Here is a 15,798-nt window from a genome sequence, read left to right as displayed (position 1 = left end):
TTGCTTCAGGTTGGGGGGCTGTCTGTAAGCAAGGACTGGCCTTTTCTCCCCCCCACCCCTCCTGCTGGTATTAGCTCATCTTAAGTGATCACTCTCCTTACAGTGTGTATGATAACACCCATTGTTTCATGTTCTCTGTGTATATAAATCTCCCCACTGTATTTTCCACTAAATGCATCCGATGAAGTGAGCTGTAGCTCACAAAAGCTTATGCTCAAATAAATTGGTTAGTCTCTAAGGTGCCACAAGTCCTCCTTTTCTTTTTGCGAATACAGACTAACACGGCTGCTACTCTGAAACCTTCTTGATTTACAAGCTCACACTATGATGTTATCAGATCAGATTAAACAGCTTAGAAGTGCTGCCCTTCTACTTGATAAATGTTTTAAAAAAAAGTTGGTATTACTACATGAAATTAAATTATTTAAATTAAAGCCATTAGGAAGTGGAAAGCACTGTTAATGCTTCTAAGCCCTTCTTCTGCACCTAAGACTTACAGCAATCTCCTTGTTTGTGAATACACAAGTAAGCCACAGAGCATTCCATGCAAACAATCAGCCATAGCATACAATGTGTCTGCAAGTGCCCCAGCTGAACAGATCCATATCTACTGTATACAAAAGCAGGGGCACTGAGTTACCAGAAAAGATAAAAGTTAGAGAAGCACCATGGACAGGGGACCAGCAGTGGTGGATTAGCCACTGGGCCAATGGAATCTCTGCCCAGTGGCCCCGGCCAATTGAGGGTCCCCAGAAAAATGGGTGCCCCCGTGCCGCAACCTGCTTGGCGCTCCTGCTGGGGAGGGGGGAAGCCCACGCGCCCCGACCCTGCTCCCTGGCAGGAGTACTGGGCAGGGCAGGAGCCCTGGGTGGGCAGGGGATTTCCCCACATCAGTTCCCTGGCAGGAGCGGAGGGGGAACAGAGGACCCCCACTTGCTCTGGCCCAGGGTCCCACAAACCCCTAATCTGCCTCTTGGCACCAGAATGAGTAAGAATCTGGAACCTGGGGTCTGTTTCCCAGCTGTGTGTGTGAGACTGGCAGGGAAGTGTCTCAAGGCCACACAATTTTGTGCCAGTTTCCCCATCTATGAAGTGGGGTGTGTGACCAAATGCAACCCTGTATTTACACCCAACACACTAGTTTAATAATCATTGTATAACATACGCCTTTTGATGCATCATTTGAAATCTAACAACTCACTGGTCAATAATATCATGGTGAAATGTGAGTAGCAACATTACATGTAAAGTTATGAATATAAGCTGAAACTATGACTGAAATGTGTTTACCAGACAAGTCTGGGAGGAGTAAACTTGTTCCTTAAAGACAAAGGACAAGCTAACGCCTCTAGCCAGGTTCCATCAAAGCTAACTAGCAATCACTGGTCAAGTGGCCATTCTTTGGCACTGGCGGGGAGCAAGAACAGATCGATCTGCATTTTAAGAAGTAACATGGAACCTCTCACCATGAGACTCAATGTCTCCATCCTCAAAGTGAAAAGAAATTTTATCTAGGGGTAACCCTGAGGAAGATGCATTTCTAAGGGTGATTAGACTATAAGTTTCAGAGTAACAGCCGTGTTAGTCTGTATTCGCAAAAAGAAAAGGAGTACTTGTGGCACCTTAGAGACTAACCAATTTATTTGAGCATAAGCTTTCGTGAGCTACAGCTCACTTCATCGGATGCATACTGTGGAAAGTATAGAAGATCTTTTTATACACACAAAGCATGAAAAAATGGGTGTTTACCACTACAAAAGGTTTTCTCTCCCCCCACCCCACTCTCCTGCTGGTAATAGCTTATCTAAAGTGATCACTCTCCTTACAATGTGTATGATAATCAAGGTGGGCCATTTCCAGCACAAATCCAGGGTTTAACAAGAACGTCGGGGGGGGGGTGGGTAGGAAAAAACAAGGGGAAATAGGTTACCTTGCATAACGACTTAGCCACTCGCAGTCTCTACTCAAGCCTAAGTTAATTGACTCCAATTTGCAAATGAATTCCAATGCAACAGTCTCTCGCTGGAGTCTGGTTTTGAAGTTTTTTTGTTGTAATATCGCAACTTTCATGTCTGTAATCGCGTGACCAGAGAGATTGAAGTGTTCTCCGACTGGTTTATGAATGTTATAATTCTTGACATCTGATTGGTGTCCATTTATTCTTTTACGTAGAGACTGTCCAGTTTGACCAATGTACATGGCAGAGGGGCATTGCTGGCACATATCACATTGGTGGATGTGCAGGTGAACGCCCCCAGACGTTCTTGTTAAACCCTGGATTTGCGCTGGAAATGGCCCACCTGGATTATGTGTATAAAAAGATCTTCTATAATTTCCACAGTATGCATCCGATGAAGTGAGCTGTAGCTCACGAACGCTTATGCTCAAATAAATTGGTTAGTCTCTAAGGTGCCACAAGTACTCCTTTTCTTTAGGCTATAAGTGAGGGTCAAAAACAACCCAGGTATTCTAACTTTCTTTCTCTCCGTATCTGTCTCTCGCTCTCTTTCTCCTAAGACAACAAAGGAACCAGACTCTGGAATTTGAAAGGGTTCTGACCTGAGAATTTGGTCAGCCCCATTGCTGGGAACATGTGTAAGGATTTTACCTCGAACTAAGTCTTGTTTGCTAAGTTTTAGTTACCAGAAAACATTTTATCTTTATTTCTCTTTTAACCATTTCTGACTTTAATGCCTCATACTTGTACTCACTTAAAATCTCTCTTTGTAGTTAAAGATCAAAACTAATCCAGTGTTACCAAAAACAATGAGGAGTCCTTGTGGCACCTTAGAGACTAACAAATTTATTTGGGCATAAGCTTTCGTGGGCTAGAACCCACTTTATCGGACGCAAAGAGTGAAAATACAGGAGCAGGTACAAATACATGAAAGGATGGGGGGGTTGCTTTACCAAGTGTGAGGTCAGTCTAACAAGATAAATCAATTAACAGCAGGATACCAAGGGAGGAAAAATAACTTTTGAAGTGGTAAGAGAGTGGCCCATTACAGACAGTTGACAAGAAGGTGTGAGTAACAGTACGGACAAATTAGTATTGAGGAAATTAAGTTTAGGTTTTGTAATGACCCAACCACTCCCTGTCTCTATTCAGGTCAAAGCTGATGGCAACCAGTTTGCAAATTAATTCCAGTTATGCAGCTTCACATTGGAGTCTGTTTTTGAAGTTTTTGTTGTTGAAGAATTGCCACTTTTAGGTCTGTTATTGAGTGACCAGAGAGACTGAAGTGGGGGAGGGATAGCTCAGTGGTTTGAGCATTGGCCTGCTAAACCCACGGTTGTGAGTTCAATCCTTGAGGGGGCCATTTGGGATCTGGGGCAAAAATTGGGGACTGGTCCTGCTTTGAGCAGGGGGTTGGACTAGATGACCTCCTGAGGTCACTTCCAACCCTGATATTCTATGATTCTAAGTGTTCTCCAACTGGTTTTTGAATTATATGATTCCTGATGTCAGATTTCTGTCCATTTATTCTTTTGCATAGAGACTGTTTGGTTTGGCCAATGTACATGGCAGAGGGGCACTGCTGGCACACATTGGTAGATATATCACACTGGTAGATGTGCAGGTGAATGAGTGTTCTATTTAAATCCAGTGTTGTATTTAAGTTGAACTGTTTGGGTAGCTCCAGTTAAAAAGCAAACTGTTGGATACTGATCCCTTATAGGGGCAACAGACCTCTAACATCTGAACTGTCCAGGAGACAGCTGGACAGTGAAGAACACACGTTTGGGGGAAATTTTGGGACTGGGAGTGGGTTGGGGTCATCCTCCAAGTGGTACCCAAAGCTGGTGGAAGCCAGAGAGTGACTGGAGCGTGGCTGGCAGGCTGCAGCTATACAGATGCTCAGGGTGCGACCTGCATACTGTTTGACTGTTTGTTAAGGACCCAGGTTGGGAGCTACAGCAGCAAAGCATAGTGAGGCACCCAATGTTGAAGGCAGGTGGTAACACAACCCCCACTGATCTGGATTGCACCCCAGAATGTGATAGGGAGAAATGATACTCCCCTTCCACTGATCTCACAGATGAAAAGCATTGTAAAGAGAGCTGTATTAGTAAAAGTATTATCATCACTATTACTAAACTGAAGAGCCAAAATGGACTTGTTTGATTTGTGTTTAAATAGAAACCTGCTCCTAATGGTATTTCATTTTTGACTTCCACTATGTCCTGTTAGTTTTCTTGTATTTCTACAGTGTCATGTAAATCCATGTACTACAGTAGAACCTAAAAGTTACAAACACCTTGGGAATGGAGGTTGTTCGTAACTCTGAAATGTTCTTAACACTGAACAAAACAGTATGGTTTTTTTTTCAAAAGTTTGCAACTGAACATTGACTTAAGACAGCTTTTAAACTTTACTTTGCAGAAAAATGCTGCTTTCCCTTTTTTTTTTTTGGTGGGGCGGGGGGTACTTTATGTTTAACACAGTACTGTATTTGCCTTATTTTTTTTTTTTGTCTCTGCTGCTGCCTGACTGAAGACTTCCGATTCCAAATGAGGTGTGTGGTTGACTGGTCAGTTTGTAACTCTGGTGTGCGTAACTCTGAAGTTCTACTGTACAATATATTACGAGCCACCAGAATTCAGTATTGCCAACTTCTAGCATTAAAAAAAAATAATAAAAATCATGAGTCATGACCTCTCATCCCCAAACCATAAGATTTTTAAAATAATATATTCTAAGATCTTTATATTGACTTTCTGTCTCTTAAATAATTAGGTTCACATTTTCAAGCTTATTTCCACAAACATGAAATCAAGAAACATAGCTTTCATTAAAAAAAAAAAAAAAAGTGAGATTCTGGTATATTCACAAGACTCCTGCACTTTCAGAAAAAGCACCAAAAGACTCACAATAACATCACAAAAGCTGGCAACACTGAGATTTATATGGAATCTACTTAGGCTTTACTTTTTAAAAAAATGGGTCTCAGAATGTGCATGTGAAGAAATGTATATGCAGACTACTTTTTATAATAGTATTTTATTGCCAGCAACTGCAGACAGACTTTCCCAGGCCAAATAACTGTAAAGTGACTAGGACCACAACACCCTAGATAACGGAGGAAGAAGAAAGGCGAAGGTGATAAAAAAAATTGGGAAGGACAATGAGAACAAACAGGCAACTAATAACCAAAAAAAAGGGGAGAAGAGCACAGTGCTGGTAAAAGGGTTATACGAAGCTTTGAAAACCTAAAACAAGTTGGGCACCAAATTTAGAGCAGGTTAGACACCCCCTCCCCATTTTCTTCATACATCAGGTGAACGTGAATGATACTTTAAAAAAAAAAAACCCAAATTACAATGAATTACAGTGGAAAACAATTATATTAACATTTCTACTGTGTTATACAGTAGTTACTCACCTTTACCACAGGAAGATCGAAGACCTCACGAGATTCTCCAACCTCGGGATTGTCCCCATCTTCCGAAATAATGTGTGAAGCCAGTGCATTATAAGAAACCTCCTTTGCTTTCCCAGCTTTCAGAAGCTGAATAACCTAAAAACCAAAGAGCAAGACAAATCAAAAGGTCATCTGATAATTTTTGGTTTGAGAAAAATATTAATGTAGCAACACTAACAACTCTTGGGGGTTGGAGAAGTAATATTTCACTTAGTTCTCTTCTTATTTGCTTATAGAAATCATAATTATGTTGTAGGCAAGGCTGGTAGCACTGCCTAACATTAAGTTTGCTCCACACTGCCCATTAAAAGACCCTGTTTTCAGTTGCTTATAACTTTGCCAAACTTTAACCATTTGGCTGAAATTTTACATGCAGAATTATACTGAATTATTTTGGAAAATTTCATAAATACGTAAGAATGACCATACTGGGTCAGGCTAATGGTCCATCTAGCCCAGTATCCTGTCTTCTGACAGCAGCCACTGCCAGATGTTTCTAAGGGAATGAACAGAACAGGCCCTGTTGTCCAGTTCCAGCATCTGGCAGTCAGAAGCACAGGGACACCCAGGGCGTGGGGTTGCATCCCTGATCATCTTGGTTTATAATCACTGTTGGAACGATCCTACATGAACTTGTCTAGTTCTTTTTTGAGCCCAGTTATACTTTTGGCCTTCACGAACATCCCCTGGTAATGAGTTCCACAGGTAGACTGTGCATCATGTGAAAGTAGTACTTTCTTATGTATGCTTTAAACCTGCTACCTATTAATTTAATTGGGTGACCCCTAATTCTTCTGCTCTGCGAAGGGTTAAATAACTCCTCCCTGTACACAATTTCTCCACACCATTCATGATTTTAGAGACCTCTATCCTATCCCCCCTTATTAATCTCTTTTTCAAACTGAACAGTCCCAGTTTTTTTCCATCTCTCCTCATATGGGAGCTGTTCCATACCCCTAATCATTTTTGTTGGCTTTCTCTGTACCTTTTCCATTTCTAATATACCTTTTTTGAGACAGGATGACCAGAACTGCACGCTGTATTCAAGGTGTGGGCGTACCATGGATATATATAGTGGCACTATAATATTTTGTCTTATTATCTATCCCTGCCCTAATGGCTCCTAACATTCTGTTAGCTTTTCTGGCTACCTTGGCACAGTGAGTGGATGTTTTCAGAGAACTATCCTCAATGACTCCAAGATCTCTTTCTTGAGTGGTAATAGTTAATTTAGACCCCATCATTTTGTATGTATAGTTGGGATATTTTCCAATATGCATTACTTCGCATTTATCACCAATGAAATTCATCTGCCATTTTGTTGCCCAGTCACCCAGTTTTGTTAGATCCCTTTGTAACTCTTCAGTGTGCTTTGACTTAACCAGGGGTTCTCAAACTTCATTACACCATGACTCCCTTTGGACAATAAAAATTACTATCCAGGAGGGGGGACTGAAGCCTGAGCTTTGGTCCTGGGTCCCAGCAAGTCTAAGCCAGCCCTGGCGCCCCCATTAAAATGGGGTCGTGACCCACTTTGGGGTCCCAATCCACAATTTGAGAACCACTGGACTTAACTATCTTGAGTAATTTTGCATCATCTGAAAACTTTGCCACCTCACCTTTTATCCCCTTTTCCAGATTGTTTATGAATGTTGAACAGCAATGGCCCCAAAACAATTCAGTCGTTTACGAGAACCAGACTAGAAACTCATACATTGTTTTGTCCATGTTAAAAAATTCTGGCAACCTTTTTATTTGAACCGCTCTAGTGTCCCGATGCTTTGGAGCAGTCTGCTGAGATTGGGAGCTGGAGGGGAAGAGACAGCTGGTTGGGCAAGCAAACTGGGGTGGAGAGCTCATAAGGGATATGTTGGAGGAGGACTGGGACAGAGAGCCACATTGCTGGTGGAAGCAGGGGATTCACTGAGATTGGACAGCTGAGAGCAGAGTAGGACCAGTGTGTACACAGGGATGGGGCAAGGAGACAAATCTGACAAGGAGCTATGACGTGAGGGGAGAACTAGGATTGGCTGGGCAAAGAGATTGGGATAAGGAGCAGGGGGCAGGAGTGGGAAGATGGGAGACACAGATCAGATGAGGAGCTGGAAGAGGTGAATGGGGACTGGGTGTGGGAATGGGGAGAGACTGTGATGAGAATCCTGAAAAGGGCAGACTGGGGCTGAAAGGGTAAGAACAGTGGGAATGGGACAAGGAAGTAGGGGTGGGAAAGAGACAAAACTGAAAGAGGGTAGAAGGGCTCATGCTTGGGACGAATTGCCAGAGAGTCTGTGCCTAGTAGGGTACATTCCACTCCACAGGCTGGATTAGAACTTATGATTGCTGAGGCTAACTATCCCTCTGTTGTCAGCAAATATCTATGAAACCAACTGGCAAAGGTGCTGGTCCACACAGAGGATGACAAACTACTACTGCTATTAGTTACTCCATAATGGAGGTCTGTTCCAACAATAGCAGAGATCTCTTCACTGGATCTAAAGATTTCAACCCTGCTGATGACCACTGTGGGTGTCAATATAATACCACATGTTAGAATTTCTGTTTTTTAGTTTGCTTTTTTAAAAACCTAGAAAGTTACACATAAAAAGCTATACTGAAATACCACTATTAACATTGCCAGGTCAAGCACTCAAAAGTTAGGAAAAGACAAAATTAAGACTGCATTTGTAAAATGGGGATAATACCGTCCCCTCACCTCACAGCAGCATTGTGGAGATTTAATTAATATATGTTTGTGAAGCACTTTAATACTACAGTGAGGGGCACCACAGAAATACCCTTGAGAAAATTAATAATTCTGTCTCCACAGCAGAGTTTGAATAGTGTGCAGTAAACAAGGCATGGGGTCACACACATTGAACAATGAGGATAAAACAAAATACTGAATAGCTAGCCGCTTATTAAGTAAGCAACATCCATACTTGCAAGGAATGAGGCAGTGGTCTTATGGGAAAAATAATACATGATCATATAATTAAAAACTTTTCATAATGCATATGCATAAGGGAGCTGAATTTAGGTTGCACAGGCAACATTAATTCTGGCATTTCCTACCTTTTGGGTGCTTTACTTTGCTACTTTAATAATAAAAACATTTTTGGTGCGTGTGTTTAATAGTATTATAACTACAAAAACAGAACAAATCTAGGTAAATTGTCTCTGAAAACTCTGCCATTTTTTATTTTGTCTCTGATGCAAGTGCACCCTACCATTTAGAAACCTCCTACCCTGACACCACCACCTGCTCCCTCCATCCCTCCACATGTATCCCTGCAGGTGGTACTTCAAGTTCTGTTTTATTTTCACTCCTGGAATGTTTGTGATTTCTTAGAATGATCTGATTGGGGCCTTGTGTGCTACTTACTGACAATCAGCCAAAACTTTGTGAAGAAGTTAGACTGCAAGAATATTCTGATTTACTTTACTTTAAAAAGTAGAGAAAAGTTCTTTTAATCAACTCCAGCAGTTAGTTACGATAGGTTTTTTTTATACAATTCTAATACTTACAGAGATGAATGTTTCAAGTTTATCATATGAAACTATAACAAGTCCTAAAAAGCCCCCAAATCACATTTTTCACATGCAAAAAAGTAATAACTGCCTGCTTTAACAAAGTTATGTGCAAATATAGTAACTAAGTAGGCTGCTCACAGGCCTAGTCCACACATGTTAAAGTGTATTCATTTTCAATCCAAGAACACAATGACAAGGTTCTCTGTATGTTCTCCATCCCCCACAAGCTAACTTTCTGCATAAAAGCCAACATGACCAGTATGCTCTGGAGCTGGGGAGAGAGCTGCCACTGGGGTCAGTGCCCATGGTCAGGTGCTGCGGGGAGGAATTATCAGTGGATTCGGTGCCCATAGTTTGGAATTTGGTATGGGGGTGTGTGTGAAGGGGGTATGTCAATGGGGTCAATCCCTGCAACCTGGAGTTGGGCATGGAGGAGAGGGAGCAGTCAGTGCCCATGGCTCAGAGCTAGTCGGAAGGGTCTGTCAATGGGGTCAGTGCCTGCAGGCTGACTCCGAGCATACAGGGTGAGAAAGACTGCCAGTGGCTGTCACCTGGAACTGGGCATGGGGAGAAGGGGCCTGCCAGTGGGATCTGTATTGGCCGCCTGCTGATGGGCAAGGGGGAGGCTGCCTGGCAGCGGGGTCAGTGCCCACGGGCTGGCCTGGGGAGGGGCAGAAGGCGGCTGTCGGGGGGGGAGGGGCGGGGCTACAGGCTGGCCCCAGGGAAGGGAGGGCTGTGGGGGAGTCTGTATCCGCGGGTTGGCCCAGAGGACGGTGGGGGGCTGTCGGGGGAGGGGTGGAAGGGGCCGTGCCCACGGGCTCGCCCAGAGAGGGAGCTGCCGCCGTCGGAGGGGACCGGGGTCAGCGCTGCCCCAGCGGCCTGGGGCACTGGCTCGGCCCGGCGCAGCAACAGCAGCAGGCTCCCGGCCCGCCTCTGTTCCGCAGGAAGTCCCTCTCCCCAGCCCCGTCCCGGCAGCTCGGCGCAGGCTGCTGTGGGGCCTGCGCACCGGGGGGCGGGCGGCCGGCCGGTTCTACGGCGCGCGGGGTCGACAGAGGCTGCAGCCCATTCGCCCGCACCCCCCTCAGAGAGGGCGCGAGTCCCTCCCCACAGCTCCACCTTTGCGCGGCGCGAGCCTTAAAGCGGCGCGAGCTCCCACGGCTGTCACCGGCGCGAGCCGCGCGGGGAAGCGGTGGAAGAACCCACAGTGCCCAGCGGGGGAGGGGGGGGCGACCCGGTACCTTGGGGTCGATGTCTCCCACAGCGAAGAACTTGACATCTTTGAACATCTCCTCGGGCACTTTGAGCTCCTCCCCGCCCGCCGACATGGTCCCGTCCGTGCGGAGCCGCGGCCCGCGCTCCCTGGGACCAGCCTGGCGCTCACGTCCCCTCCCCCGTCAGAGCAGCCGAACCGCGGGAGCAAGGCGCGCGCTGCGGAAGGCACCATCCCCCGCCGGGACCCGGGGGGAGACTGAGCCGAGCTGTCCGATCAGCGTCCCCGACTGCCGCGGAGTCCGCTGGCTGCGCCTCCGGGCACGGGCTCTCCCGGAACCAGGGCCGAGCGCCTGCGTTCAACCACGCCGCGCAGCCCGCCACTCCCCCCTCTCGCCACGTTCAATGGACTCTCCTCCACAGCGAGCGGGGCAGGCGGGGGGGCTGCCTGGTCCCGCCCATTAACAAACAACAGGGAGGCTGGAAGCCGCTCCCCTCGCAGGCCCCGCCCCTCCCTCATGCTCTCCCTCCCCGTGTCCCCTGCTCCCCCGCCCGCCCCATGCCTCCCCCTGCTCCCCCCCCTTTCCTGCCTCGGCCCTTCTCCCCTCCCCCACCTCATGCCTGGCTCAGACCCACGCCGCCAGCTTTCTCCCCCATCCCCTCCCGTCAGCTCCCCCCCCCCCCGGGCACACGTGGGCACCTCCGGAAAGGAGCCTCCACTGCCCCGCCCCCGCCCCCGGCTGGGGGTTGCTCCGGCTCACACAGACCGGCCTGCTGTGGGGGAGGGGGAGGTGTCTGGCGCTGTCCCTCGGCCTCCCTCCCCGCTGTGCAGGCGGATGGCGCGGTCCCCTCGCCCCGGCAGGGAGCCGTCTGCGAAGGGAGCTGTCGCTCAGGGAAGCTTCTGCGCAAATAAATGTGTGGGTCTCTAAGGGGCTACAAGTCCTTAAGCGTACAGGGGCACACCCCTACCCGTGCTGCCGGAAGAGTGCTGGTGTAGCCGCCTGTTGTCGGGGTGGCGGGAGAGCTCTCCCGTCCACACACTAAAAGCAGCTCCCTGGGCATCTCCCACGGACATAGCTTTGGGCACACACGTGCTTATGCTGGCAAAAGGTACGTCACTTGGGATGTGACCATTCCCCCCCACCCCCCATACCTGAGACACAAAAGTTTTGCCAACATAAGTACTAGTGTAGACATGGACTAACTCAGGCCTTTCCAGTCCCCAGTGCTAGGAGGGAGCAAGCCCATCTATTGCCCTTCTCCCTGCCCTGTGCATTCCATGGCACCCAGTTACAACATGAGAGTGGAGCTGCTCTACTCCATTTTAAAACACTGGTGCATGCAAAGATTCAAGTCCTATATGTTACCTCTGGCTTCTTCATCACTCCAGGCTCCATTCTCTGTCCATGGGGACCTAATCAATATTCAGTGACTAATCATTGCCTGCTGTGATAGGTCAGGTACTATAGATAATGTCCTAATGAGTATTAATATTTGTACAGTTTTACATATGTCAAGCAATCCAGTAGTAAATGCCTCAGGAAACAAAGTATTCTCCTGGGTTCTTTTCCCAGGTCTCAGAGTAGCAGCCGTGTTAGTCTGTATCCGCAAAAAGAAAGGGAGTACTTGTGGCATATTAGAGACTAACAAATTTATTTGAGCATAAGCTTTGGTGAGATACAGGTCACTTCCCAGGTCTGCTACTCTCTGTTCCTGAACTTCAAGCCCTGATTCAGTAAAGCATTTCAGCACTTGCTTAACTCCCTGTGATGTCAATGGGACTTTAGACTTGTAAGTGCTTTGCTGAACTGGGACCTCAGTTTCCTCAGTTGTAAAATGTGAATAATTTCTACCTCACAGGGGTATTATGACAGTTAAGTATTTACGGCCAGATGCTGCTACCCTGACATTCGATATTACAGTAATTCACTCGGAGTAGTTTAATTGAAAAAGCTACTTGTGAATTAAAGGTGCTGCTCAATGAGAGTTAGTGGTGGCAGAATCTGGCTGCTAATGGTTGTAGGGTGCTTTGAGAATCTTGGATGAAAAGTCGGAGGAGAGTGAGTTGGGCGGGGGGGGGGCGGAGGGTGAGAAAACCTGGATTTGTGCTGGAAATGGCCCAACTTGATGATCACTTTAGATAAGCTATTACCAGCAGGAGAGTGCGGTGGGAGGAGGTATTGTTTCATGGTCTCTGTGTATATAATGTCTTCTGCAGTTTCCACAGTATGCGTCCGATGAAGTGAGCTGTAGCTCACGAAAGCTCATGCTCAAATAAACTGGTTAGTCTCTAAGGTGCCACAAGTACTCCTTTTCTTTTTGCGAATACAGACTAACATGGCTGTTACTCTGAAACCTGAAATGCTAGGATTATTACTTAGTCACAACATTTTATTAGGTTACGGAATACATGAACAAAAATTGCATACTATATAGCAGATATCAAATGCATGCTAATTTAAAACAACAAATTTACTACAGATAGTGACGGATTTATTAAACACATACTGGATACAACAGACAAGATACTAAAAAATATACCAGGCATAATATACAGTATACAACGTAAGGGCAACATAGAAGGAAGTAAGACAATTCATAGGACAGTTACAGGTAGAATTTTTTAAATTATCTTTAAATATTGAAGACCCAATTCTGCTCTCACTCACATTGAAAAGTATCTTACTCTGGGAGTAGCCCCATTGAATAAGAATAATATTCTCTCAAAATAAGCTACTACTCAATTTGAGTAAGTGAGGCAGAATTGGGTCCTAAATAATTAATGCTTAGATATGCTTACTTGCTGTTATACTCCAAGTTGTTTAATTGCTATTTGTATACAGGTCACCCCCAAATATTTCTATTAAAATTATTATTTAATTTCCTGATACATTTTTCTTCTTAAAATTCACATTTTCCATGGAATATTGTAACTACTTCAAAATTAGCAATCACATATGGTTTATGGCTATTATGGTCTAAGTCCTTTTAAACATCATTTAAAACAAATCTTAAAGAATAAGTATTTTAGCAGTTGTGTTGCTATTTGTAGATTTTGGCTTCTCTCCTCTCCACTCTTTTAGAATTGCTCTGACCAAACTTATTAACAATCTTCTCATGGCTAAGTCTAAACATTTATTTATCATCAGCACAGTTTATTGTTCTCTCTTCTTAAGCTTTCTCTATGCTGTTGGCTTATAAGTTTCTGTGCTAGTGTCTACTGCATCTCCTCCTATCTTCCTGATGGGTCTTTCTGCATCTTCAGTGGATCCTCATTCTTCCCTCTTCCCCAAATGTCTGTATCCATCAGGTTTCTGTCCTCAGTTCCATCATTTTTTATTCTGCATACTCTTCTCTTGGTGACCTCACTCACTCCCATGGCTTCATCTGCCGTCTCTCAAATCTAATTGCCAAATTTGTCTCTTTACCAATGACTCCTCCTCTATCATCCAGTGTTATATCTTCAAGTATCTTGTACTGAATGTTCCACTGTCATCAACCCCCACCAAAAATGAATTTCTTATCTTTCCTCCTGATTCCTCTCCTCTACCTATCTTCTCTATCGCTATTAACAGTTCCCCTTCTCCTTCCCATTCTCAGGCTCACAGTCTTGGTGTCATCTTCAGCTCTTCTCTCTCCTCTTCCTACATAGCCACTCTCTAAGCCCTGTCCTTCTTGTAGTGTCATCAAAATCCATCCTATCCTCACTAGCCACACTGCCCCACTGTATGGTCCACACCTTGGTTGCTGAAACCTCTCCTCTCCCTTTGTAACTGCTGAAGTCAAATTTCTCCCCCTCTGCTCTCCCTCCATCACACACTTCATTCCTTGAATCTGTTTGCTTACTTTGCCTCTTACTGGATCAAATTGAAATTCCTTGTCCTCTCTGTCAAGACCTTACACAATCTTGTTCCCTGCTCTCATTCCTTTCTATTCCTGCCTTTGCTCCCAATTCTTCTCCCAATCAATTCACTTTATCACTCCCTATATCTCTTTCACTCCTGTTTTTGTGCTTCCTATATACTGTCCCTCAAAGTCGACAACAGTTTACCACCACATCCATCAAGACCCCCCCCCCCTTTTTTTCAAATCCCTCCTTAAAACCTACTTGTTCCAGGAATCCTTTCTTCCAACTTCTCTTCAGCAATCTCTCATCACACTCCCTTCCCTGAACTGTTGACCTATGTCTTGCATTTCTTTCTTTTTGGGTATCTTAGGGCCCAGTTCTACAAAGCCTTACTCACATTTTCATTACTCATGGAAGAAATCATTGTGACTTGGATTTTCCTAGTACTAATCCTTTAGATTGCAAACTCTTCAAATCAGGCACTATGTTTTACACTGTTTAGAAAGCACATTGCAAATAGACAGCGCTATGTACATGATTTTTAATAATAAATACCCTTGCCCAGGCCTCTGCTTCAGTAATGCTAGGCAGAGGCAAGCTGGGCCGCTTTGATTTTCCAATACAATAGAATCTCAGAGTTATGAACACCAGAGTTACAAACTGACCAGTCAACCATACACCTCATTTGGAACAGGAAGTATGCAATCAGGCAGCAGCCGAGACAAAAAAAAAGGGGGGGTGGGGCGGGGCAAACAGTACAGTCATGTGTTAAACGTAAACTACTAAAAAAATAAAGGGAAAGCAGCATTTTTCTTTTGATTAGTAAAGTTTCAGTGCTGTATTAAGTCAATGTTCAGTTGTAAACTTTTGAAAGAACAACCATGTTTTGTTCAGAGTTACGAATATTTCAGAGTTACGAACAACCTCCATTCCTGAGGTGTTTGTAACTCTGAGGTTCTACTGTATTTATTCAGCAAGACAAATCAGGAGCATAAGAGAGCCACCTGATATTTAAAATCCCATCAATCTGACAGCCTCTTTAAAATATCAGATGTTAAGTATGCAAGGTCAGAGCCCTGCACATGTTTAAATCATTGAGACCTATCACTTAATGCCCATTAATAAGGTGTCAGTCTTAACCAAACTGTTTTTCCTGGCCAATTATGATAAAGATCTCAGGATGAAGTTTAATTCCATCTGGGCATGTTTAATGCAATGTGAATAAAAAGGGGGAAAGTCCATAAAACTGCACCACAGACAGAAATCCATTTTATAATCTTTAGTCTCTGAAAAGGGTGCATTTAAAAACAATGCCTTCCAGTTGTAAAGTTTTTCCCAATATGTAATTTACAGTTTCTCTACTGCAGCCTTTTTCTTTCAAAATATCTTCCTGATGGATTGGTACATTTGAAAAAACCCAAACTACTGGATATTTAGAATGAGGAACACTTCCCCGCCCCCCCCACCCCCCAAACAGGTTATAAAAACTAAACATAGATAAGATTTTAGGGACAAAAGCTTTAAGTTCTAAAATCGGAAGACTAAAACTCAGGTCCTTGATCCTGAGATTCATGACAAAACCGCCATTGTCATGGAGCAGGATCAGGCCCAAAGATTATACCAGTAGAGTATCACAAATTTTTCTCCCTGCCTTTTGCAACATCAATGATTGCTTCCATTTCCTCCCCATTTTTAATAAATTCTGTTTGAATGCGATCAATTTTAAAACAAAAAGGGGGGGGAGGAGGGAGAAAGTAGCAAACAGTAATACATTTTTTGCAAAGGGAA

The 15,798-nt window shown here is 44.6% G+C and overlaps 1 protein-coding gene across 5 annotated transcripts in view; it reads right to left on the bottom strand.

Moving 5' to 3' along the window:
• PAXIP1 (PAX interacting protein 1) overlaps nt 1-10,604 on the bottom strand; it is an 87,835-nt gene extending 77,231 nt beyond the window's left edge. Inside the window, exons 1-2 of one of the 5 annotated variants that reach the window (XR_005224091.2) lie at nt 10,193-10,598; nt 5,385-5,519 (exon numbers count right to left, since the gene is read on the bottom strand). Coding sequence is in view for 4 of the 5 variants with exons in the window: in XM_043541563.1 (XP_043397498.1) it covers nt 5,385-5,519; nt 10,193-10,279 (222 nt within the window). In the remaining variant the exon portion in view is untranslated. Of the gene's footprint in view, nt 1-5,384; nt 5,520-10,192 lie in introns of all 5 variants that reach the window. The other 4 variants (XM_043541563.1, XM_037891087.2, XM_037891088.2 and 1 more) reach the window with 4 other exon arrangements.
• Nucleotides 10,605-15,798: the final 5,194 nt, after the last annotated feature.

The sequence above is a fragment of the Chelonia mydas genome, chromosome 2, assembly GCF_015237465.2.
Source record: "Chelonia mydas isolate rCheMyd1 chromosome 2, rCheMyd1.pri.v2, whole genome shotgun sequence".
Taxonomy (NCBI): domain Eukaryota; kingdom Metazoa; phylum Chordata; order Testudines; family Cheloniidae; genus Chelonia; species Chelonia mydas.
Note: the sequence above shows the minus strand (reverse complement) of the source record. Positions and strands in the feature narration are given on the sequence as shown.